The sequence below is a fragment of the Acartia tonsa genome, chromosome 12 (genome assembly GCF_053477335.1).
Source record: "Acartia tonsa isolate MP-2025a chromosome 12, ASM5347733v1, whole genome shotgun sequence".
NCBI lineage: Eukaryota > Metazoa > Arthropoda > Copepoda > Calanoida > Acartiidae > Acartia > Acartia tonsa.
This window is the reverse complement of record NC_137271.1, coordinates 25,735,758-25,761,410: the sequence shown is the minus strand read 5'-3', so window position 1 is coordinate 25,761,410 and position 25,653 is coordinate 25,735,758. Positions and strand designations below refer to the sequence as shown.

General features: G+C 32.7%; 1 protein-coding gene across 1 annotated transcript; it reads right to left on the bottom strand.

The window, feature by feature from the left end:
* Positions 1–2,184: 2,184 nt before the first annotated feature.
* LOC145333854 (uncharacterized) lies at positions 2,185–24,245 on the bottom strand. The gene is made up of 8 exons (XM_080179113.1): positions 24,182–24,245; positions 21,979–22,041; positions 11,613–11,720; positions 11,162–11,239; positions 9,597–9,650; positions 9,149–9,208; positions 4,522–4,582; positions 2,185–2,365 (listed from the first exon to the last, which is right to left on the bottom strand). The coding sequence occupies exons 1-8, from the start codon at positions 24,220–24,222 to the stop codon at positions 2,318–2,320; spliced, it is 513 nt and encodes a 170-aa protein (XP_080035239.1). The 5' UTR covers positions 24,223–24,245; the 3' UTR covers positions 2,185–2,317.
* Between the last annotated feature and the right edge of the window lie 1,408 nt (positions 24,246–25,653).

Here is a 25,653-nt window from a genome sequence, read left to right as displayed (position 1 = left end):
TCTCGACTAGGGCCCACTAAATCGGACCTCAGCCCATCTGTAGATGAGGTAGAGTTATGTAACTTGCTGGGGATACTGTTAGATACATAAGTAAGACAATAGAAAAGACTAGAGCTCTCTATCTAAAATGGCTTAGCTGTAATACTTCGGCAAAGTGAAACGTGGCAGATTTAGAGATGTCAAAAACGTCAAAAATCGTGTAAAATCGTGAAAATTTCTCGGTTCTTGACGTTAAAGACCCATATGGAACTTAAAAACTCATTTTAGACTATGGATTGCGCTGACAACCTTAGCTGAATCTTCATGTAATTTCCAGAAAGGTATAGAACGTCGTTTTAGCTCAACTGTGGTCCAAATAAAGGCCTCCGTGTCAAAGGGTAGCTTGAAAGTTGGGTGAATTTGGATCCTGCGGTTACTCACAATCCTAAGGAAATGTGGCCTCCCAGCAGCCCGATCTTAATTCAATAGACTTTTGGGCCTGGAGCTACTTTGAAGCATGCACCAATAGACGTGCTCATACCACAAAGACCTCCCTCATTGCCACTATCAAGGAGAACTTCGCCAGCTTGGACAGGTACATTTTGACCTGGCACTGCCGGCGGTTGAGGAGGCGGGTAGAGGCGGTGATTGATGATGGCGGCGATTTTATTCAATGATCTAATAGTCATATACCTAGTTTGCTTCCCAGTTTTTAAAATTTAATAAAATCTTTTAAATTGACTATTTTATGTTAATTTGTTTACAATTTAGAAAAAGTCCGGTTTTATGTGGCGCACCCTACCCTGTACATCCTCAATTACGAAAAACAAATCTTTCCTTATAGAGATTAAAGTTGTTGGTATAATAAATATGACAACAGAGGCGTGCAGAAGGGGGGTGTTGGCAGTTATATCCATCAAACAGCCAAGAGAGGCGCAAGTAAAAAAGTTAATTTAACTATAAGAGGGCGTTTGTTAGACTTTTGAGTTTCTTGATAAGTAGGGGAATGAACATCTTAGGAGGTGTGTCCCACATTAAAAATGACACCAGTCTTGTTGTCTGTTGCAGCCCACTTAAGCTCACACATCCTTCGATTTTGGTTTAAGGGACTGAAAACTATTAGTGGCAAACCCAGTGCACGCCACTGTATGATACTGAAGGTTTCTATAACCTAATCAAGATTTTTAGAAAGTACCCAAAGTCTTTAAAGCGAGCCAATGAGAGAGCGTGTTTATAAAACTTTGGTTACCAGTGTCATTTATTTGTTCCAAGTAAAGCAAAAAGAAAAAAATCTTATCTATAATATATTTATTTACTTTATTAATTCATTTATTTATAATACAAGCTTCTTATTAGTAAATATAATAATCTATAGCTATTCATTATAATTATATTTTAAGGTATTATCTTATATTTCTATGAATATATCATAAGTAGCGGAGCTTCTCTATACTTAGGTTATAGGCTATAGCTGTATATTAGTCTATTTAGGATTTGCTCTTGGCGAAAAAATCACAAAACCTTTTATCAATTTAAATAATCAAAATTCTATAAAAGTATCTATATACTATGGTAATTTGATTTTGCTGCGCTACTAATGGACAAAATTACTCTTTTATTTATTATGTAAATGGCTTTTTTTATCTTATTCTAAAGTATAAATATCACTTTACAGTATATTTCTAATGAGGGGGGGGGGAGGTTATTGCAGGGATATAAAGGGATAAGACAATGGACGATAAAATTATATACTCTTCCAATGATATCAAATGAAATAACCCATTCTGTAAATTAAAATTTTAGGTTATACTAGTTTGGAACCAACCAATCATAATTCAATAAAAGTACCCAAAGTTTTGTACCAAAAAAAGAAAATAAAGTTGTTAAAAAACCTTGGGTAGCTCTGCGATTAAAAGGCCAATGTCTTCTCCCTTCCTGACAATTTTACAGCTATTGGTATTTGCTATTAAACGCTATGATTATATCTAACTGCTGTATTTACATTTTTATCTTAATATATTTTTCTCTATTAGTATTTATATTTATTTTGTAAACTATTGAACTATTGCTTTTTGTCCATTTTTATCCATTTGTAAATTGTCACTTTGGGTAAACTTTTTTTTCACTTTTCTTGTTTTAAATCACTTTTTTGTCCTATTATTTTTGAAAATTCAAATTCAAATTTTACTATTTTTGTGTTTTCAATACTTTACAATTAAAAATCTATTTCATCTATTTGAGCAGTTTTTCTGAGCAGTATTTGAAGTTGGACTATTTTCTATACAATATTATTATTTACATGTGATATATGATTATAAAATATTATTTTTGTGGGTATTTATAGTTTCATTGGATTCTCTAAAACATCAAACTTCCTTCGATCCTTCTAAAAAAATAAAATTATTTATTAATATTCATTCATAATACTTGTTGTTAGTGAAAAAGATTAAGGCAGAATTGATTGTCTTTTTATTGCTGAAAATATGCTTTCATAATTAGAAAAAATATAAAAAAAAGGGGGAAGGGGTCAAATAACTGTATGTCCCCACCCCGTGAACCCTGTGCCGACAAAATGGGTTTGTATATAAGCCAATAGCATCGTAAATATTAACACAGACAAGTCGCTACAATAGAGAAGAACAATATTTGTTAGCAGACGAAAAAGATCCCCGAGACTGGGGCCAGGTAATTGTATGGATCATACATTTAATCTTTCATATATACTCTTGGAAACCTGGCTACTGGAGTACCTTGCAGTACAATTTATATAAAATTTTAATTATCAAGATTTGACATGCGTTTTTTATAATAATCATGGAGTTCTTACATATAAAATTAACTGGTGAAGGACGTATGGACGCACCATAGTTATAGAAAAGCTTTGCTTTGAAAATGATAACAATTTCTCTTAAAAATTTAGGAAATTATGCAACTAAATGATAATAAGACTTGCAATAAACACAAACCAAGGATTCTAATAATGGATATATTATTACTTGGATCTTACACCAGATTTTCATGTCTTATAATATAGTGAAACTTGCAGCTGACTAAAATAATGATATCTACCGCCTTTATTTCATCCCCTCCCCTCCTAATGTATGAACGAACAGCCCAATAAACGAGTTTCATGTTAGCCAGCTGAATTAACGACAATTTTTCCCCTGTCATAATATCCACATATATTCTAAATCAATTATTCTAATAGTGAATTTAATCATATAAATTTTATTAAGCTTCGCTTTATCGAACACAGTCCTTTTTTGTTTCATGGTTAAAAATCTTAGCAGACTTTTTTTGCAAAGTTATTTTGTTGCATTCTGCAATATATTCAATTAAAATCCACTCGAGGCAAACTTGGATTTTTTTTCTAAATAAGCAAAACTTTAATACAATTATGGTCAGTCTGCCCGTCAGTATTTGTCATAGTTTGGAATCCTATCGATTACAAATTTGCATGAATATTCCTGTGATAATTAGGTATAAAATAAAAAGCACGTAACAACTCTATGATCAATTCTAGTGTCAGTATGTCCATATTAATCATGTTGTTTATTGATATCCCTTAAAAGCGGAGGTATTTTACAAGAGTTCGTGTCCTACTGTATCTGGCATGGCCTCGAATCTGATTAATGTAATGTAATTAACTGGATAAGAACCGGTTCTTATGCAAACTGAAAAATCATGTATAATACCTTATTATAGACAATTTTTCACGAATATTAAAATAAAAATCATAAAATCAATACCAGTTTTGTTAGACCTCTCGGACCTACCAAAACTAATCTTAATCTTAAACCGAAGAAAGCTGTCTATAATATGCGATAAATATCTATTCTATAGAACGTAATCGTTCTTCTTATGCCTAAGGTTTTAAATGATATTGTAATGCAGTTTATTTTAGAAATTATACAATAATTACATTTGTAAAACTATTTTTGGTAACTTAATTTCATCATTACGAATTTCTAAAAATATTAGCTTGCCTGTTTAACACAATAACCTCCCCCCCCCCCCCTTATTTTCAAAATAAATTGAAAATAATCAGGGCTAGTTTAAGTTTGATTGTTTATAACTTTAGGTCACGTTTTATTGGTTACTTGGTAGCCCAGCAGGGTTAGAGAGCAACGTAGTTATAGGCCCCACAGTGGAAATACAAACTATTTGCTTGCCCCTTTATTTTCAATGTAATAATATGAAGGATACACTTTGGATAAGTGAATTTACACCAAATAAAAAGTCCCTCTTTTTCAAATAATTTATTACTTTGTAGTTTTAAAAAAGGATGACAACATCTTTAAGTAGTGAAGCACCAAAAATATGGACATACGGACAACTGATTTAACTTTTTAAGGAGTAGACGTTCAAGGGTCATAAATCAGGTATAAAGTTTGATCTAAAAAATCACCAAACCTTTCATAGTCCGGATGCTCTTTGGTATTTAACATTCACAAAATAATATCTCGTTTTACCCTGAACTCAGCTTCCTAACAGACTGGCGTATTGTCGGACATTTTTAATTAAAGAGCGTAAAAAAATCACCTTTAGAATAGATTTTAATTTTCTGCCCTCATGCCCGGAAACGCAATCTACTGACAAGGACCTGAAACAAAAAGATAGTTAGAAAAGTAACAGAATGTGTGTTTTTATGTGTGTTTGCATCAAAAGATCTCGGTGGTGTTATGTACCTCAATATCCCCTCTCCAGGGGAATTCGCCCCTTCCAATTTATGTCGACCCCCCCCCCCCAACTTAAAAATATTTTTTTGCTGTTTAAAATTTACGTGATTTGTGAAAATGAAGATTTAAGTATTGTCGGATCGAAATAACCAGTATTTAAGTCTAAATAAAATAGGTTATAAAATAGAATTTGATAACGATTATAGAGTTCCTATGCTTTCTTACTACTGAAGGAATAACCCTGTATTAAAGTAATATCTATAATAGAAAGTAGAACGATGTCTGTCAGTCTGTCCGTCCGTCCGTCCATCCGTCCGTCTATCCGTCTGTCTCTTAAGATCTCAGTAACCACTGAACCGATCGGATTCTACTCTTCAGGGAATATACCTACTGGTCCTGTGGTGGTGTTAGGCTAATTTCTTGGAGGGTGGGACACCCCCAACCCCCCCCAAAAAATAAAAAATCCAACCCCCCATTTTTTTTCTTGCGTAGGTACCTATTTTTTCCCATTTTTTTCTTATGGGGAAGTTAGTTCATATAAAACTACTGGCGGCAGCACCAATAGTACTTAATTTTTAATTACCTCTTGGGGCAAAGCCCCTAGAGGATAAGACGAAGCCGCTAGTATAAATATAAATCTATTGTACGGAGAGACCGAAACTAATTATAGAAAAGCCCCACTTTAAAAAAAATGTTCCTATATTTTGATGTAAGCATTCATGTTTAAGTTTAAATGACAGCTAGAAATTGAAAATAGCATTACTTTGCAAAAAAATAACATTCTGTACTGTCATAAAAGTGTGCATTAACTTCTGCACATGCATCAATAAGTAATAACTGTCAATAATTACAACAGCACAATCCGCTACTTCATACTAATCGTTTCAATTTAATAATTAATAATTATTCATCGCATCGTATTATAGACAGCTTTCCACGGATATTAAAAGGAATATTTTGATTTTATGATAATTAACTGTTATTTAATGCTATGCATGATTTTTCAGTAAGGCTGAAAACCGGTCCAAATCCAGCAAATATTAATCAGCTTAAAAGCCATACTAGAAAACTCCATCTAATTTATATGACAGTGTGTCCATTTGCGCGAATATGAAACTCTATGCTGATAATATGCGGAGGTGATTGTACACCATGCAAAAATGATATTTTTGTCATTTTTATGCACTATAATAGTGATACTAGTAATCTATAAACAATTGACAGATAAACAAACAAACAATTTTATAATTGCTACTTGGTTGCAGGGAGGAAGGGAACATTGGGCTGTTTATTGCACTTGTTCCCAAAGTTTTATAATAAACTTTCCTTATTCGTTGGCTTAACAACTTTGGGACTTTAATTGAATTTTAATTGATTGGTTCATTAAGTTGAGTGTCCAAACACTAATCTACAGAAGGGGTATCATCATTGAGGACTTATCCCTTAAGATCCCTGACTTGGTTGCTATTCTAGTTTAGTAGTTTAAAACACATAAAGAATGTTCAATAAAGATTCGTTTCCCTAACTTTGAATATATATATACTTGGAAAGTATATTTCCTTCATTTAAACGTTTCTATAAGTGCTAATGATTAATTCTTATATAAAAGTAACAGAATGTATGGCTGTCTGTATTTCTGTATGTGTACTCAAGGATATGGATAACCAATAAAACTTTGTTCTCCCATTCCCCACTTTCTTTTCGCAAATGCCACTAGTGGCATCTTTTTTAGGAGAAAATGATTAGTATATAATGAAAAAATCTAGTATTGGAAAGAAATGGAGACTAGTAAACAACGAGCAAACCTTTTTCTAAAAAAGTATTTGAAATGCTTATTTTAGTTCAGTTTTTACTCCTAGGCTCAAATCTATTTTAGGATTTAGCCTATTATTTGTAAGCTGCGTTTTTACAAATCTTTTCAGCCTTGTTAAACTTGCATTTCTATGACATTTGGAAAATTATATTGCTGCCCTAAATTGACATAAACCTTACTTCACAATCTAACATTTTAGTGTTTATATGAAAAAGCAAATTAAGTCATAAACTGTGTCAAGCTAATTTTGGGTTGCTTAAGTATCTATAATACAAAGTAGAACGATGTATGTCTGTCTGTCTCTTTGTACCGAAGGACCTCGCTAACCTCCATAACATGGTAGCTTCTCATAGGTCCCAGGAAGGTTTATAACTATTTTGAGGAAAAAGAAAAATCACAAAATAATCGGAGAAAAAAATTACGTAGAGACTTGAACACAGCATAGAAAATAATTACATATTTGAAATAAAAACTAACATTTAAAGTGCCAACTAGAGGCCTTCAGGGGCGTAGCCGCTAGTTTAGTAAATAATTGTAGATGATTGACAAACAAACTACTTTAAAACTACTGTAAAACTACTTTAGTTTCATCGCCCCTAGGCCCTAGAGAAGTTTTAGCAAAATCCGTTGGTACAGGCACCTACAAACATCCTACTAATTTTACATAAAGATTTCACAAGTGAGATCGAATAGTAACCCCAAAAAAAGCTTTCTCTTAAAGTGCCTTACAAGCACTGAACTCCTTCCACCATTTTTGAAAAAATAAAAAGAAGCGATGAGTGAGAATTTTTTCCTATAACAAATATCTGAGGGGCCTATGCCTATAATAGCTGAACACTGCGGGACTACCCAGTACCCAAAATTATCTAAAATAACCTAACATAATATAATAAACAAACAAACGAAAAATCCCCCCCCCCCCTATCCATAATAAATATCTTTTGCTAATATTGAATATTGCAGAATTTTACAAACAACCATTTTTCTAATTTTTTGAATTGCATGTTGAGTTGAATTATCTCTGAAAGCTTCAAATTGGTGGAATCCTGCATTTTATATCAGCATTATGGGGATAGGACAATGAACTAAAATCAATCTTCCCTCAATTATTTCTGCTTTGGGTAGCTAGGAATAATGGGAGAAAGATACATTGTAATATGAAGAAAAACATTTTGCTTCAGATGCAATATATCTGTCTATAATTCAAAGGGAGGAAGGGGACCATAATTTATACTGGTACCCAATGTAATCACATAACGTTGGCTTATAAACTTTGGATAATTTACAACTTTTGGTTGGTACAAACAAACATTTACCACCAGCACAATTTAATTTTGTAAAAAATCTCTATTGTCCTATCCCTTAAAACCACTGATAATTCATTTCAAATTATATCAACAAAATTGTTTGTGATTGAGTTCAGACTTAATAGTCAGGGATCTAAAGGATAAGACAATGGCCGATAATACCGATGATAATATACAAAATTACCCCATTATTTGTTTAAACATTTGAACATTCAACTTAATGAACCAACCAATCAAAATACAATAAAAGTTCCCAAAGTTGTTAAGCCAATTTATAATAAAACGTTATTGACCAGCCCAATGTCCCCTGCTTAATAGTACAACCAAGAAACACTTTTAAAAATTATCCTAATTGTTTGATAAACCTACTATCGAAGATTAAGGGCATAAAATAGCATAAAACCATATCAAGACTTTAAATGTGAGAACTCGATCAAATTAGAAGAGATCGAAATCTTAAGGCAAAGACTAAAGAAACAATACTACTTTATATATTAATTAAGAATGACAACATCCATAAGTAGCGAAGCACAAAATATTTTAATACTGTCATCGCAAAAAAAAGATTGAAAATCGGTCCAAAAATACCAAAGATATGGGGAAATATGTAAAACATATAAAAATGGCAAAAAAACCTGCTAAAAGACAGTCTGACCGCCATTATTTCTTTTCTTAAAACGCCAGGAAAATTAATTCTAATATCTATAACTGAATTTTTTTTTTGAAAATCAGACCATAAACACCAAAGATATGGGAAACAATGTGGAATATATAGAAATAGCCTAAAACCTGCTAAAAGGTAGTCCTACCGCCATTGATGTTTTATGGTTAATTGTGTTCCTTAATGATGGGAATGTTGTCTAAAATTTTCAGCCTCTTATCTTTTATAGGAGCCGAGAAAATCACGTTTCCCCCAAACTAAGACATACGGTCATTTCAAATTATAGAGTAGCTTCGCTACTAAAAACAATTTACTGACGACTGTCAATAAAAGAATTTTGACTATATCTTCATTGTTTATTGGAACTTACATCTCAAATCTTATGAAGAAAAATGTTTCTTGTTTTTTAACTTGGGATTTTTATGTTGAAATTTCCCTTTTTTTGTTTTCACTTAAATTTAAATCCTTTTATATAGAGCCCTGGGATGGTTTTTAGCTATTTTTTCTTTAAATTTAAGTCTTTACCCCATAATGCTAGGGGAGCTTCCAATAGTATAATATTATAAAAATTTCCCAATAACCTCTTTGTTAGCCGATTAATGAAGCATTTAAATTTATAGATAGTTCGATAGAAGGATAGAAAATAAGATATAACAATGATGACAACATCTAATAGTAGCGAAGCAAAATATAAAAATTAATAACTGACCTGGGTAGACCTGAGGTAACGCCTCTATGAGTAGCTGATCGGTGTCGGGTTTGAATTGGCCTAAATATTTGTTTTCTTTGATTAACAGGGGCCTTAAGGCCAGGGACAAGATAATAGACGATAATTGTTTTCAGGCATATTAAAATATCAAAAATATAACCAACCCATAAAATAATGTGATTAAAAACGTTGGGTACCAGTGTAATATATAGTCCTTTGTCCCTCTCCCCTAGAAATTCATCATTATTTTGGTTGTCTTATACTTTTGGGGGAGATATAGCGCAAATTTTATTACTTCAGCTAGTTCAAAAGATGGATTTTTATGGGGGCTAATTTAAAAATCTTTAGTATAACCCAGTCCTAAATTAGTTCAAAATGTAAGAAAATTTAAATCTCCTTTAATAATTTTTAATGAAAAAAATATAAAAATTTGAGATGAAAGTTTTACCTTTTAATATTTGATTCAATAACTTGACCTCTTTGGGAGTCCCACATATAAACCCTAAAAAAAGAACGATTAAAGGGTGAGCAAAAAAAATGCGTACCTTTTTAAAATTGAAATTGCGCGACTTGTGTTAATAGTAGAAAAATGTAACGCATATCGTTAGAACCGTTAGGAAGTCTATTTTTTGGAAATATAAAAACGATTCCTATGCTACGTATAGTTTAGGTGCTATGTGGTAAAATGTCCCAACTGGCTTAAAACTTGACTTGCGAGTAAATCATTAATGATTAAATTAAAGGGTATGCAAATAAAAATATGTACATTTTTAAAATTCTAATTGCTCAGCTTGTGTTAATAGTAGAAAAACGTTATGCATACCATTAGAACCGCTATGAAGTATATTTTTTGAAAATATAAAAACGATTCCTGTGCTATGTATAATTTATGAGCTATGTGGTAGAATGTGCCCACTGAATTAAAACTTGACTTGCGAGTAAATCATTAAAGATTAAATTTTTCCACTTTTCTCACATTTATCAATACAGCTCCTAAACTAAAAATAGCACAAAAATCGTACTTATATTTCCAAAAAATAGAGCTTATGACGGTTCTAACGATATACATAGCATTTTTCTACTATTCACACGAGCCGAGCAGTTTGAATTTTAAAAATGTCCGCATTTTTGCACACACTTTTTTTTCTCTTTAATGATTTACTCTCAAGTCAAGTTTTAATTCAGTTGGGACATTCTTCTACGTAGCTTCTAAACTATAAGATGCACAGTAATGGTTCTCATATTTCCAAAAAATAGACTTCATAGTGGTTCTAACGATATGCATAACGTTTTTCTACTATTAACACAAGCCGTGCAATCTCAACTTTAAAAAGGTGCATATTTTTTTGTATGCTTTAATCTTTAATGATTTACTCGCAAGTCAAGTTTTAAGCCAGTTGGGACATTTTACCACATAGCTCCTAAACTATACGTAGCACAGGAATCGTTTTTATATTTCCAAAAAATAGACTTCCTAACGGTTCTAACGATATGCGTTACATTTTTCTACTATTAACACAAGCCGCGCAATTTTAATTTTAAAAAGGTACGCATTTTTTTTTGCTCACCCTTTACATGCATTAGTAGCGCAGAAACATACAACTAAATATTATTTTTTATAGTAGTATTATGCAGGAATCTATTGGGATAAGCTACTTGACGATAAATTGATGTACATCCCCACACAAATTTACAGCTTTTGTAGATTACAATTAGTGGTTGAAACATTTGGACACTTGATGAACCAACAATCAAAATTCAATAAAAGTTACAAAAGTTGGTTAGCCAACGATTAAGAAAACGTTATTATAAAACTTTGAGGACTAGTGTAATTAACAGTCCAAGGTCCGTTCACTCCATGAATATAATGTAAGTGTAAACTAATCATATCATTTTTTCTATCCGCGGATAACTGTCTACAAAGCTATACGTTACAGCTTCAAATATTTGTTCGAGCCGGTTTTAATCCACGGTAAACGAATCGGAATAGAGACTTGATAACAAAAAGTTTACCTGTTATCAACAAAAAGTTTATCATACTGAATGAAACATGTTGCTGAAGGGTTATTCTTCTTTGCTTGCCGTAAATATCTAAAAAAAATGAAACATTTAATTGTAAATACACAAATTACCCCGACCCCGTGGTGACCTATTCTGGAAAGACCTCAACTTTACTTAACCTAACCCTATTCATAAACATATTAAATAAATTTATGGAAACTCATTTTAGTGAAGAGTTAAGAGTTTGTGTATATCTGTCCTTCTGTCTGTTTTTATCATCTATAATACAAAGTAGCTTGATGTCTGTCCGTCTGTCTGTCCCTTAAGATCTCGGTTATCACTGAATAGTTAATAAAGTATAATAGAATATAGATTATTATTATCAGTTGTTGTTTTTTTCTCAGTTATATCTAAAATTTTCGCTACCGATAGACATTATATTCCTTGTTTGAAAACAACTTACTTAGCTAGATGTTGTCGACTCTCTCTGACAGATTTACTTAGGTCCTCAGTTACTTGGATATTCATCTTTCCTATGGTGTCTGCTCTTCTCAGCACTGAGTCTTTATCTCTAGATAGATAGATAGATAGATAGATAGATAGATAGATAGATAGATAGATAGATAGATAGATAGATAGATAGATAGATAGATAGATAGATAGATAGATAGATAGATAGATAGATAGATAGATAGATAGATAGATAGATAGATAGATAGATAGATAGATAGATAGATAGATAGATAGATAGATAGATAGATAGATAGATAGATAGATAGATAGATAGATAGATAGATAGATAGATAGATAGATAGATAGATAGATAGATAGATAGATAGATAGATAGATAGATAGATAGGTAGATAGATAAATAGATAGATAACAAACTAACGTTTTGAAATAAAAGGAAAAATTTTAATAATTTCAAAAATGTACTTCTTCGTGTACTTTGTAAAATATCAATTGATTAGATAATTACTAAACAACAAAAAGATACTGAAATTGGCAATTCTGCAATTAACCACAGAAAGAGAGTGGATTTTGGGCTGTTTATCAAAATAGTCCCCAAAGTTCATAATAACGTTTTTTTAATCGTTGGCTTTACAACTTTTGGGACTTTAGATTGTTTGGTTCATTAAGTTCAGTGTTCAATAGTTTCAACCACTAATTGTAATCTACATCATGTAGATCAGTGTCCAAACGTTTCAACCACTAATTGTAATCTACAGAAGAGGTAATTTTGTTTATAATCTTTGGGGATTACATCAATTTATCGGCCATTGTCTTATCCCTTAGGATAAGTAGGTAGGTAGATGCCTGCATTTAAAGTAAAGAAGAACTATTCTTAAAAACAAATTATGGAGGAGGGAATACACGTCCAAGGGTGGAAGTAAGGGGGTATTTACACCCCTCATACCCCCTCATATTTCCCCCTCATTCTTTTAAAATTCATTAGATTACCCCCCTCAAACCTTAAAAGCCTATTATTTTACCAACCCTCAAAAAAAGCTTTGACGCCCTTGGAACCTGACATTAAGCTACTTCAGAACATTATCAATCGTTGCAATTATCGGTCCAGTCGTTTACGAGATCTTTAGGGACACACACGGGAGAACTTTTATAGAAAGTGAATTTTTATTTTAATGTTATGTCCCTAGTGGTAGAAACTAAATGAAACTTTGCGGAGTTTTCTTTCAAATAAAAAACTTAACTCCTTGCAATTTTAACTGAAGCAAAGCTTTTCCAAACTAATAGTTTCTATATTTGCTTTATAATTAATTTGATAGTCCTAATGATATAAATCTATAATTCGATGCAATACATTATATTTCAGCATAGCTTAGTATGGTTCTTATTTAGCGGATGTTAATCGATAAACCATACTGAAATAAAAACTATTAATATGGTCCTTAAGGTCGTAATTTTAAATTAATAGATCGTTTCCATCATGTAAAAATTGAAAATCACACAAAAAAATATTTGACGCTTACAATAATATACCATGTAGTTAAAGAAATCCCAATAAAGATATTTGATATGTTGATTACAATTACCCAATAAAAATAGAATTAGCTTGTAAATCAAATGTTTTGTTTAAATCTAAACAACATTAATAAACAAATTATGTAATTTTTATTCCTTAATCATTTAACTTCGCTATTTTGGCGGATTTTCTACTTGTTTTTGCAGCTTAGGATGGGGTCGGGTGTAGTTAAAAAGGTAAACAAAATGAGTCATGAAAAAAAGAGCTGGGAGGGGGGGGGGGGCGGGGGTGGTAAGGAATAAGCGGGGATGGGCCTGCAAATTTATTTCAAAATGCAGATACAACTCTTTTAAAAAGGTGTGTTTACGTTTTACAAATGTTTTACCATAGAAAATAGCTAACTGGTTGTATCACCCCACTCCCCCCCCCCCCCCCAAGAAAAATAGTTATAAAACTCCCCGGGACCTATGAGAAGCTACACTGTAAAGGAGAACCGAATTGGTACAGCAATTAGTGAGATCCTTCGGTACACACAGAGACAGACATAGACTCTGTAACTTTATTATAAGGATTTTTTAAAAAGCTTTTTGATAGTAAGCTGAAATATTTTCTTCATTGAAAAAACACTCGCGTTTTTTATTTATATAATTCACTTTGTATCGACCTTGTCAGATAAAAGCAGCCAGTGACAGGTTAACCATTATGCAAGGAAATTATTTTTACAAGCAAGGATTTTCTACAGTTGGGTATGTCAGTTAGTTCCCTTAATTCAAAACTAGCATTTGATTTCATGAAGGGAGGGAGATGAAATTGGACTAAAAATTCTACTGGTACCCCAAGGTTTTGGAACAACGTTATCTAATTCTTTGGCACAAAAAGTTTGGGTACTTTTATTGAATCTTGATAGTTAATTTTCTAATATCTTATTATCTTTGATTTTTATAATGGAAATTCCTAGGACTATAAAGCCTATATTTATGCTTCCTAACTTCACTGTTTAGTGTTATGGAGGTTGTCATCCTTGTTACTTATACAATATTATGCAAAAGCTAAAATATTTAAAGGCCAAAAGAAACACAACAAAGCCTTATGAAAACAAAGGAAGTATTATATTCATACTAGTTGCTACGCCTCTAGAGACCTTTAGGGGCAATTGAGGAAGGGGAGAAGTCATCCCTGTCTACTTTCAATTTATGTTTTTAAAAAGAAAGTTATAAACCTACCACAGATCTATGATAAGATTCATTGTAAAAGAGAACCATATCGGTTCAGCGATTAGCGAGATCATTCTGAACAGACAAACAGATACAAAACCTTTACTTTTATATAAGGTTTAACATCCATAAAGCAAATTGGAAAAGGTCCATTTTGATTATTATACTTTTAATATTTGATATACTTTTAAATATCATATTTATTTTTTTATCTCCATTTTAGGATTTTTAAATCCTGTTAATCTAACCAGTAACGAAAAAACGGATTGACGGACAGACGGATTAAACACAATTCATCTACTCAATTCTGAACAGCAAAATTAGGTTAGGTTTAGTTAGGATAGGAGAGCCCTACATACTGATGATGCATTTTTACACGAACAACTAGATTTTTTCATTCGATGATTTTTTTCTAAATGTTTTAGAGTTAACAGATTTTTTTTCTTTTAATATTTTTGAAACATTGAAAAAAACTAAGGAAACATTGAGAAAAAAAAATATTTTTAAAAAGAAAAGTATTGAAATACACTGAAAAGCATTGAAAAAGGCATTCTAAAAATCATTGAAAGAACTATTGAAAAAATTATTGAAACTATTATCTTCAATGAAATCGCTAAAACTCCCCCCAGCACGTGAAAACGGTAAAATCTCAAAACATTAAGCTGTCAATAATACGTAATCAAATAATTGGTATGATTCAATAACAAAAATAAATATTGCAAGTTATGCTGTTTATTTTTATAAAATATAAATTCAATTATCTAATGCTATATAGTATGGGGTGGGGCAGTTGAAAATACACAGGTCTCCTTAACAAAACCTTAGATTAAAAAAAATCTCGAAAGAAACGGACAATAGGGCCTTCAAATAGGGTACAGTGGTGGTCAGAATCCGTTGGAGATTAAATCTTAGCTGCTCCTTCTTGCCAGATATTGCAATTTGAAGTTTTGTGGTAAAAATGCCTACAATTACAAGAATTCCAAGGATATTTGCATAAGTAAACACCTTAATTCATCAAATAAAAAGGGTGAGTTTAACATTTGAGGAGTTTATATGTCTCTGCATATGTAAACTACACAGTCCCTCCCCATTTAGAAAATTTTGTTTCTTTAAAGAAATTATTTAATGAAAAAGGTACATTGTTCTGTTTACAACTTTAATCTAGAGGCTGTTACCCTGGAACCAGTAAAGAAAACCTCAGTTCTAGTTTACATATAGCTAAAGTTAATATTTAAAATACTCTCAACCTCCCCCCCCCCCCTTCAACCCCCTCTTGGAACCTATAAATTTTAGGGGGGAGGGCAAAGTAATAGTATTATGTTTTACTCAACCTACCTGAAGTATTGAAAGAAAACATTATATTTGTAAGATTCTTAGGCCCAAAGTTTCTGGAAATATTGTTGACTACACCTCCCCCCCCCCCCCCCCCACCCCTAATAAAATCTAATTGGAAGTGGGTAAAGAGGCAGAAGAGTTCTTTAGATAGCACTAAAGATATATATAAGCTTCAGTACTTAAACTTTAGTAGGCATCAAAATCTCTTGCAAATATTGCTGCAACCAACCCACTCCCTCCTTCTTAGACCACAAATTTTTAGGAGGGGGGCAGTGGATATGGAAAATATTCTTGTTTTACTTTGAAATCACTGAATTATATTAAGCAAACTTTGGATTTAAGCTTTTTTGGGATATTAGTTACTTTTACAAATATTGCTGAATTCCCCCCCCCCCTCACCATCTGTTGGAAGAAGTGGCTAGTGGCATAGGTAAATAATATTATTTAGAAACCTCTGGAGATATTCAGAGTTAATCTTTTAACTTATGTAGGCTATATTTAATTTTATAAATATCTATTTCAACTACAACCCTCCTAATCTAGTACAATTATTTTGCTATATAATCTCCTCCAGTCTATTGGACTACAAAAAAAATTATTGTCAACATTGAATAGGTAATATGTATATAAAGCAATTTGAAATAAAAGTTTTATTGCAATGTTTGCTCCTTATTGCTATAGTGGTTTCTGAGTAAAACACAGGTTGTGAGGTAGTAGCTGGAGAGGGAGGGCAAGCAATATTTTAATATTTTTTTTTATGGGGGTGGAGGAAATTGCGCAGCAATATAATTTTTCTGGATGGGGTTGGTTGAGGTTGGGGAAAGGTCAGCAATATTTGTTCAATTATGAAGTAATTATGGACCTACTAAAGTTTAAATCCAAAAGTACTCTATATCTTGAGTAATCTCAAAGTAAATCAGAAGAGTATTGCTATACTCCCTTCTATTACTTATTTGGAGGGAGGGGGGGGGGAGAGATTGTAAAGCAATAGGGAGGGAAAGTGGGCTTGGAAGGAGGTTTCAGCAAGATTTGTTAAAATTACTTTTGATCTACCAAAGCATATTTGCTTTGCTGCTACAATTCTAGTGGTTTTTTAGTAACACACCATAGTAGTAACCTTTCAACTGCAACCCAACCATTCTCTCTTTACAAAATTTTATTTTTGATTTATGAGGGGAGGGGAAGAGGTCAGCAATATATGTAAAAGTGCTTTGGGTCCCACAACAATACAAATCCAAAAGCTTTATGTGTATCTCAAAAATTTTTCTCAAAACACATTGGAATGATCTTCTGCCACCCCCCCCTAGATATACCACACTTTTCTGGGATCTTGCTGAGTCAAGTATCAACTGTTGGGAATATCAAAGGATGACTCCATGCAAAATTTGAGCCGGATCCGGCCAAAACCGGCCGTGAATTTTATGAAAAACCGGTTTTTTCCGGTTTTTAGGGGGTATCTGTAAATCGATTCAGCTGGAGCAAAACCGGTTAGAGGTACAAAAAATTTTACTTCACATGAAATTTAGCCAATGCAATTGCCTACAAAAATGTACTTCATCATCAACTTGATTGGACAACTCTTTCTCCTCCTAAATGTCCATTAAAACCTCGGAAACGGCAAAAATCGCCAAAAATCACGCCTTCGGCGGCAAATAACGGCTAAACGGTCAGCCGGAGGCGAATGAAACATAAATAAAGAAATGTCTGCCTCAAAAAGTTGTTCAACATCAAAGAGATGCTTGAAGTCTCTAAAACGACTCCTTCCCCCCCTTTAAGGGGAAAAACTGAAAAAACGTGATTTTCAAAAGTATGCCCACTTCGTGGGTGTGGGGGGCACTGAACCCGTCACCCAGGGTCACCAAATATAAAGCCTAGGCGGCCCACAATGCTGAATTTTCACCAAGTGAAAGTCTTGTGTCATTATCTCTTATGAGAAAAAAGTTATTAATTAATTAAAATTTCAAATTGTGATTTTTTGATGTATTTCTTTGATGAAATGACAGGCCGGTCAATTTTTAGGTCATTTTTTGCGGTTTTTGGGCCGTCACGCCCAAACGGTTTGAGATAATCTCACGGGACCTTTTGCCCAACCTAAGTCTGGTTATTTGTGAGGTCTAGGAAAAAAAACAGACTTACGCAAAAGATTATAATTATAATCTTTACACAGAAAAATGGCACGAGGTGAGGGTTTGAGGGGGCAAAATGAGCCGACCAGCGATTTTTGACGGCACGCAGCGACGTCGTGCTTCATCCAATCCGGGATTTTTTTTTTCTTATACCTTACAAATAACCAGGCTTAGGTCGGGCAAAAGGTCCCTTGAGATTATCTCAAACCGTTTAGGCGTGGCGGGCCGAAAACAGCAAAAAATGGCCTAAAAATTGACCGGCCTGTCATTTCATCAAAGAAATCCATCAAAAAATCACAATTTGAAATTTTAATTAATTAATAACTTTTTTCTCATAAGAGATAATGACACAAGACTTTCACTTGGTGAAAATTCAGCATTGTGGGCCGCCTAGACTTTATATTTGGTGACCCTGGGGTGACGGGTTCAGTGCCCCCCACACCCACAAAGTGGGCATACTTTTGAAAATCACGTTTTTTCCGTTTTTCCCCTTAAAGGGGGGGAAGGAGTCGTTTTAGAGACTTCAAGCATCTCTTTGATGTTGAACAACTTTTTGAGGCAGACATTTCTTTATTTATGTTTCATTCGCCTCCGGCTGACCGTTTAGCCGTTATTTGCCGCCGAAGGCGTGATTTTTGGCGATTTTTGCCGTTTCTGAGGTTTTAATGGACATTTAGGAGGGGAAAGAGTTGTCCAATCAAGTTGATGATGAAGTACATTTTTGTAGGCAATTGCATTGGCTAAATTTCATGTGAAGTAAAATTTTTTGTACCTCTAACCGGTTTTGCTCCAGCTGAATCGATTTACAGATACCCCCTAAAAACCGGAAAAAACCGGTTTTTCATAAAATTCACGGCCGGTTTTGGCCGGATCCGGCTCAAATTTTGCATGGAGTCATCCTTTGATATTCCCAACAGTTGATACTTGACTCAGCAAGATCCCAGAAAAGTGTGGTATATCTACCCCCCCCCCCCCAATTATGTCAGGACTAGGGGGAGGGGGAGAGAAGGTGGTCAACATAATTTCTACAAAATTTTGGCCTAAAAACCTTACATAATAATTTTTCCCACTATACTTCAATTAGTTTTTGAGAACCACATAATAGTATTACTATGCTCCTCCCCCCCCCCCTCCACCCTAAAGTTTGTAGGTTGTGAGAGTATGGGGGGGAGGGGAAGCAAAATAACTAAAAGTAAATTGGGCCATATGTAAACTTAAACTGAAGTTTTTTCCAGGGAAACAGCCTTTAGGATAAAGTTGTAAATTGGGCAAACCTCTTTAAAGTTAAAAACATCACTTATAGTAGTAAAAATTGTTCTAAATGGGGATGAAGTGTGTAGTTTACAAATGAAGAGATATCTAAACTCCTCAAATGTTAGACTCGCCCTTTTTATTTGATGAATTAAGGTGTTCATTTATGCACATATCCTTGGAATTCTTGTAATTTTAGGCATTTTTACCACAAAACTTCAAATTGCAATATCTGGCAAGAAGGAGCAGCTAAGATTTAATCTTCAATGGATTCTGACCACCACTGTACCCTATTTGAAGGCCCTGTTGTCCGTTTCTTTCGAGATTTTTTTTAATCTAAGGTTTTGCTAAGGAGACCTGTGTAATATGGAATTTCTTAAAACTTTTTAATTTCAATTGTTCTCCAAGACTGCAACTTTTATAACAAAGACCTGAAAAAGTAAGTGCGTCCTTAAACAGTGTCTTGTATTTCAGCAATTTTGCAGCAACTTTATAAAAAAAATTCAACTTGTAAGTAAATATCGTGCTCATTCAGTTGTGAAACTCTACAAGTATTAATGTTCATCTGTCCTACCTACTTTTATGGATGTTGTCACTCTTGTTGAAATATGTATTCCAGTTTTAAGAAAAGAAAACGTATGCAACCCACCCAACTATAACATGGTTGCAAAAATAAATCAAATTTTGTTGTGTAGTGTCTTTTTGCAACTTATTTTGCAAACTTTGAGAGAAGGGGAGGAAATGAGTTAAATTTTTGGCTACACCTTTCTATTAACTATCCACCAGATATCTATCTATCTATCTCACTGTTTATCTATCTATCTTTTTATTAATATATATTTATATGTACATGAAACAATTTGTAATGCAAAAAAACTATTTGTGAGTTGGTAATTAGGTATATATTATTATTAATCCATCTATCTATATATTTAGTTTTTAATCAGTATATCTATCTAGCCATCTATCCAGTCATGAATGTTTATCAAGCATTCTAATTAACTTTTTTATCCATCTATCCATAAATTTATCTACTTCTTGATTAATAATAGTATTAATCTATCTATTTATCTTGTTTTAACAGTCTTATTAACTCCAAATAAAAATACATTTCTGTCGATTAATCTCCCTGTTTATTTATCACCTATCGATCTATCTATTATCTATGGATTATGAAAATAAATGTTAATCTATCTATCTATTTATTTATCAATCTATCCATCAAATGACATATATATGTGTCTAAGTAAAAATCTATGAATCCATAATTTTTTGTGACAAATCTATTTTTATTTCTATTGTCAATCTATTAAAATATTTATCTTTCTATATATCCAAGAATCTATCTATATAATTATCAATTATGTCTGTGTAAATGTAATAATCTATTTGTCAATCTAATTTTCGGTACTTTGTCTATCTACCATATATCAATCTGTACATTTTTCTTCCTGCCTATCCAACTTAGAATTTATTTTTATTTCTTGATAATTTCAATGTAAAAATAACAATCTATGAAATAGTTTTATAAATCAAGTTGCAAATTCAATTTTAAAACTTCACCCACCCTCCCTCTTTTTTGTTTTTATTGCCCTTTCTTCATTTCTAGTGTTTGATGATGTAATTTTGTTTATTGTGCACAACTTTAAAGTTTGTTGGGACAGATATAACTTGCATTATGATGCCATGCTAAATTTTAAATAAAACTTGGATCTTATCCACAAATAAAAATTAAACAGTCGCCGCAAAGTATATCGTTTTCAGCCGCTCCTATCTAGGAAACTGCAAACAACTGACTAGCTCGCGAATAAGATTAAAATGGTTGTGCAATTAAAGAATTCGTTGTCTGTAATATATTTTGTATGCAAGTGCCTTGAAATTTAGTATAAAGCTCAGTCCCTACGTTGTTATCAACCGTCTCAAGAGGTAAGAAACGACTGGCAGCCGATTTACTAACCTACAGCTGCAGCCATTTATTTTTAAAAATTACAGCTACTAATGACCGATAAATTGCTATAAAGAATAGATATCTACCATAATGGTTATCCTATTTTACAAAGTACTAAGGGATTTTTGCCTGAAGTTTAAGATCTCATTGACCACAAAACTTATTTGGTTCTCCATTTTATTAAGTCTCCTATATTTTTATTAGACCCTCACTGTCCCTTTAAATACAGACCCTAGATGATAGGGGCTTAACCGCTAGTTTTAAAAAGTAATTTTGCTTTTAAACCCAATTTAAAACCTATAATATTAAAATTATTTATATGAGGCTAAGGAAATACTTGATAAGGCTTTGCCCAATACTTTGTTCACTTTGTAATTGTACTGTTCTTTTTACTAATTTTTGTGAATCAAGGCCCCCCTGTTGAAAAGAAAGTTATGTAGTATGGAAAAAATTGCATTTTTTTGTTGTGTTTCAAAATAAATATAACAGTCATGTAATTGGTTTGCCAGAAAAAAATGTACCACAATTTTTTTTAAATATAAAGGTTTTTTAAGCTTGATATTTATAAAACTGGTAGATCAAAGGAGTTATGCTTTTTCAGGGTAGCTTTATAGGGTTTTGTGCTAGGTTTTTGAAACAACCCTATGAATAAAAATATTCAAGAAAGTAAAACTTCGTAGCTATCGTCGATTTTAGGTCATACCTAGCTCATCTGAATTTGAATCTTAGAAAGGTAATGTCTGTTCTTTTTTGGAAAAACTTGTTTGACTACGCTTCTAGGATAATCAATGCTATTTTTCTTCTCCGCCTCCTAAAATATAGATCCTCTAGATGTTAGGGGATCAGCCGCTTGATGAATAATGATAAATATTATGTTTAGATTATCTTAGCTTCTTGGCACTTTTTCCTTTTTTCGTGTTTAAACACTTAATATCCGAGTACTGTACTGCTACAGATATAATTTTACTTACTTGAAGTTTTGGAAGGTTGCACAAATAGGCCTGTGTCCACTAACATTAGGTCCAGTATCAGCCCTGAAAATATCCATATATTAGATCCATTTTCTAAATCAGTTTGTCGGTGCTTTCCTTCAAAGTGCCTTGCGAGCACAGAAACTTCCCGCCCTGAAAATAAGATTTGTTTTTGGGGCCCCAACCCTACAGGACATATAACTGCAGTGTTCGAACCCTGCTTGCTACCCTATTCCCAATGTATTCTAGACTAACCTGACCTAATTACAAGAAAAATTACCCTATTTCTAACATATCAATTTATTTTAGTAAAAAGGTTTAAACAGCAGTTTCTTTAATTCATATAAAATTTAGTTTTTAAGGGAATATTAAAATTAGTGGTTGAAACGTTTGAACACTCAACTTAATGAGTCAACCAATTAAAATTCACTAAGTCCCCAAAGTTGTTAAGCCATCGAATAAGAAAACGCGGTTATGTAAATTGTCATTCTTGTATATTATCAAATGATTAGATATCATGTTTGTAAACATTTAGTAAATAATGGCCTTGGACATTCGGTATATAAACTTTACACGCGGACTAACTCAAATACAGTAGATAATTATAGAGTAGCGAATATAATAATGTCTAATATTTTAAACTGAATCATAACAACATTTAAAAGGACTATTTTCCTTATATAAAGTAACAGGATGTCTGTATTTTGTATACAAGGAGCTCGCTAATCTCACTAGTATTACATGCAGTAGAAATTTTTTGCTTGTCTTTTAAGATCTCGCCGAATTGAACTGATTGAGTTCTTCATTTTTGGGCGCAAAAGTTGTCCTTAAAGCTATACTTCTTTTTCTTTATCCCTATAGCTTTATTTGCTATTTTTTATTCTTATTCTGAGTGTAATTGTGTGTGGACACTTAACTTTGTTCACTGCACTGTAACCAGGAATAAGACAATGGCTAATAAATTGATGTACATCCCAATGATGATAAACAAAATAATCCTACTGTAGATTACATGTTTAACTTAATGATCTAACCAATCTAAATATACTTAAGTACCCAAAGTTTTTAACCAATGAAACCAAGGAATAGTTATTTCTTTCATCGTATTATAAACCGCTTTCCGCGGATATAGAATGTACAATTATTAGATAAACCAGTTTTTTTAGACCCGGGATGCCGAAAGCACGGGCTAAGAAAACTGGTTTTAATCTTATGATTGTACATTTTGATATTCGTATAAAATTGGATATAATACGATGCTAGACATAGTTTTTTCGTATGGATGAGAACCGGTTCCTATCCACCGGATTCGAATGAATACGAGAAAACGTTTTGTTAAAATTTTGGGACTAGGGTAACAGCTCAATGTCCCCTAACTTCCTGCACTGTAACACTGTCATTATCAAAAGGATCATGTCTAATTAGGTTAAAAGATCCGTTGGTCGGTTGATTGGTCGGTTTAGTATGCACTAATACTGTTCATTGTTGTGCTTTTTGGCAGATTTAACAAAGTGGAAGTGATGATACACACTTTTTAGGTGTCCTATTTTATTATAAAAAGTAGTAAGGTTTTTGTTTGTCCACTAACATATCGCTAACCACCTAACCGATTGCTCTTCTTTTTGGAGAAGCTTCACATAGGTGCCAGGTGGGATTAAGGCTATTTTCTTTTTAGATATTTTTTTATAGTTTTAGGCTATTTTTCTACTCCATTTAAATATATAGCCCTTTTATACTTGTGGCACAGCCGCTAGTAATTAAAATAACTAGCGAAACAAACAAACCCTTTAAATCAAGATCAAGTTTTTTTTAATCCTTGTTTTTAGGTAAGGTTTGGTGAAATTAGGTTTGAAGTTGTACTTCTACTGGGGGGGGGGGGGGGGGGGGGAGAGAGATTTGTCCGGTCCTTTACAAGAAACTTAATACAGTATTTTTTCCTAAAATGAACATGGCCCGAAAATAGAATAATTACACAATAAATAACACAAAAAGAAGTAAATGTAAGAATGATTTATACGCTTTGTGACAAATAAACTTTTATTCTTACTATCTATAAATCAAATATTAGAATGTCTATCTGTCTGTCTGTCTATAAATTGGTCATTGATCTTTGATAAAGCTTGTTTAAGCGCAAAAGTAGCTGTTCTTAACATCATATTGTACATATATTAACACATCTTATTACTTATGATTTAAAGTTTACCTTTGTACATTTGTGATAAGGATATCTCTCTTGAACCCCATATCTTCTTTTATTATCTGTTCAATTGTTAACATTTCAATATTGTAAACAAGGGTATAAGACAATGGACGATATCCTAGAAGTTTTCAATCTGAATAATTCTGAGCTTGTCAAGTTTTTGTCACTACTATTCAGATTTGGTCAGGTTTTAATCTGAAACTTAAATCCCGCACCTCATCAAAAAACTCTGACTTTTGATTACATTTCGTCAGAGTTTACCATTTTGGTAAGTAAAACTCTGCCGCCAAATCCTAATCTGACCAGGGGTATTTCCGATTATAATATGACGAATCTGACTCAATATCACTAAATGTCATATATGACTTTCAGATTAGGTAATTTCCCTAACTCTGACTCTATGTCACTACATGTCATATATGACTTTTGGTGATATTTTGTTAGATTTGATTGCATTGCCAAAAATGAGAAAATAACCTGACATAATGTCATTAATTTTTAGATTGAAATCTGAATTTTTGTGACTTTATGCCATATTCTGAATTTTGATAACAAAGAGTCATATTGTGACAGATTTAAATCTGAAAACTAGTGACAGTGAATTTTGAATCTGTTCGAAAAGTGGCAGAAACTACTAGGGTATATTTATAAACATCTTAAATTTTGTTAAGAATAACCCTTCATGTAGATTAAATTATTGGTTGGAATGTTTGGTTTTAAACCAACCTATTAAAATCACCCAATTTTTTAAACTCATTTTTGAAAGCACGGCGTACAAAACTTTTTAAAAATCATATGATTTTTCAGTTTGCTAACCGCTGAAAACTGTCTATAACACAATGCTATTCTTGTTTTTTATTGTGTGACTTATGTTAATTAAATTATTGCAAAGTGAAGGTAAAAATAATCAGAAATAACAAAGGATAAGTCAACAAAATAAATAATTTTCATTTGAACAAAATGTATTTTTAGCAAAGCTACGCTATGGGTGACTTTGTTTGTTGATAGTCTATAGTTTAGATGTTTATACAGATAACTACCTCCCTCCCTTTTCCAAGGACCTCTTTCGTCTTCAGTCAAATTATTTTCTGCTACTTTGCGGTGTTATTATTCCCATCACAATTGGTTGATTTTCGAAGACCAAATTGAGAGTCGGCTCCAGGTCATTAGGACGGGGAGTTATTTAACCCCTTCCCCCTCTAGTGTTTTACTTTAATGGTAGTCGACATGTAAGGCTATATTTTCTTGGGAAATACTTTTTTTCTAAAGTTTTCAAGTAAGTTTAGGATTTATCAAAGGTGGGTTTAGGGCTGTTTAAACCCGAGAAACATTATCCTCCCCCCCCCCCACCTACAAAAAAAACCTTTTTTAACCTGAGGTGAATATATTAAATCCATATAAATCCCTAAATCCTAGCTATAATTCCTAGAAATTATAATAATTATATTGGTGTATAATATGTACAACTACAGAAA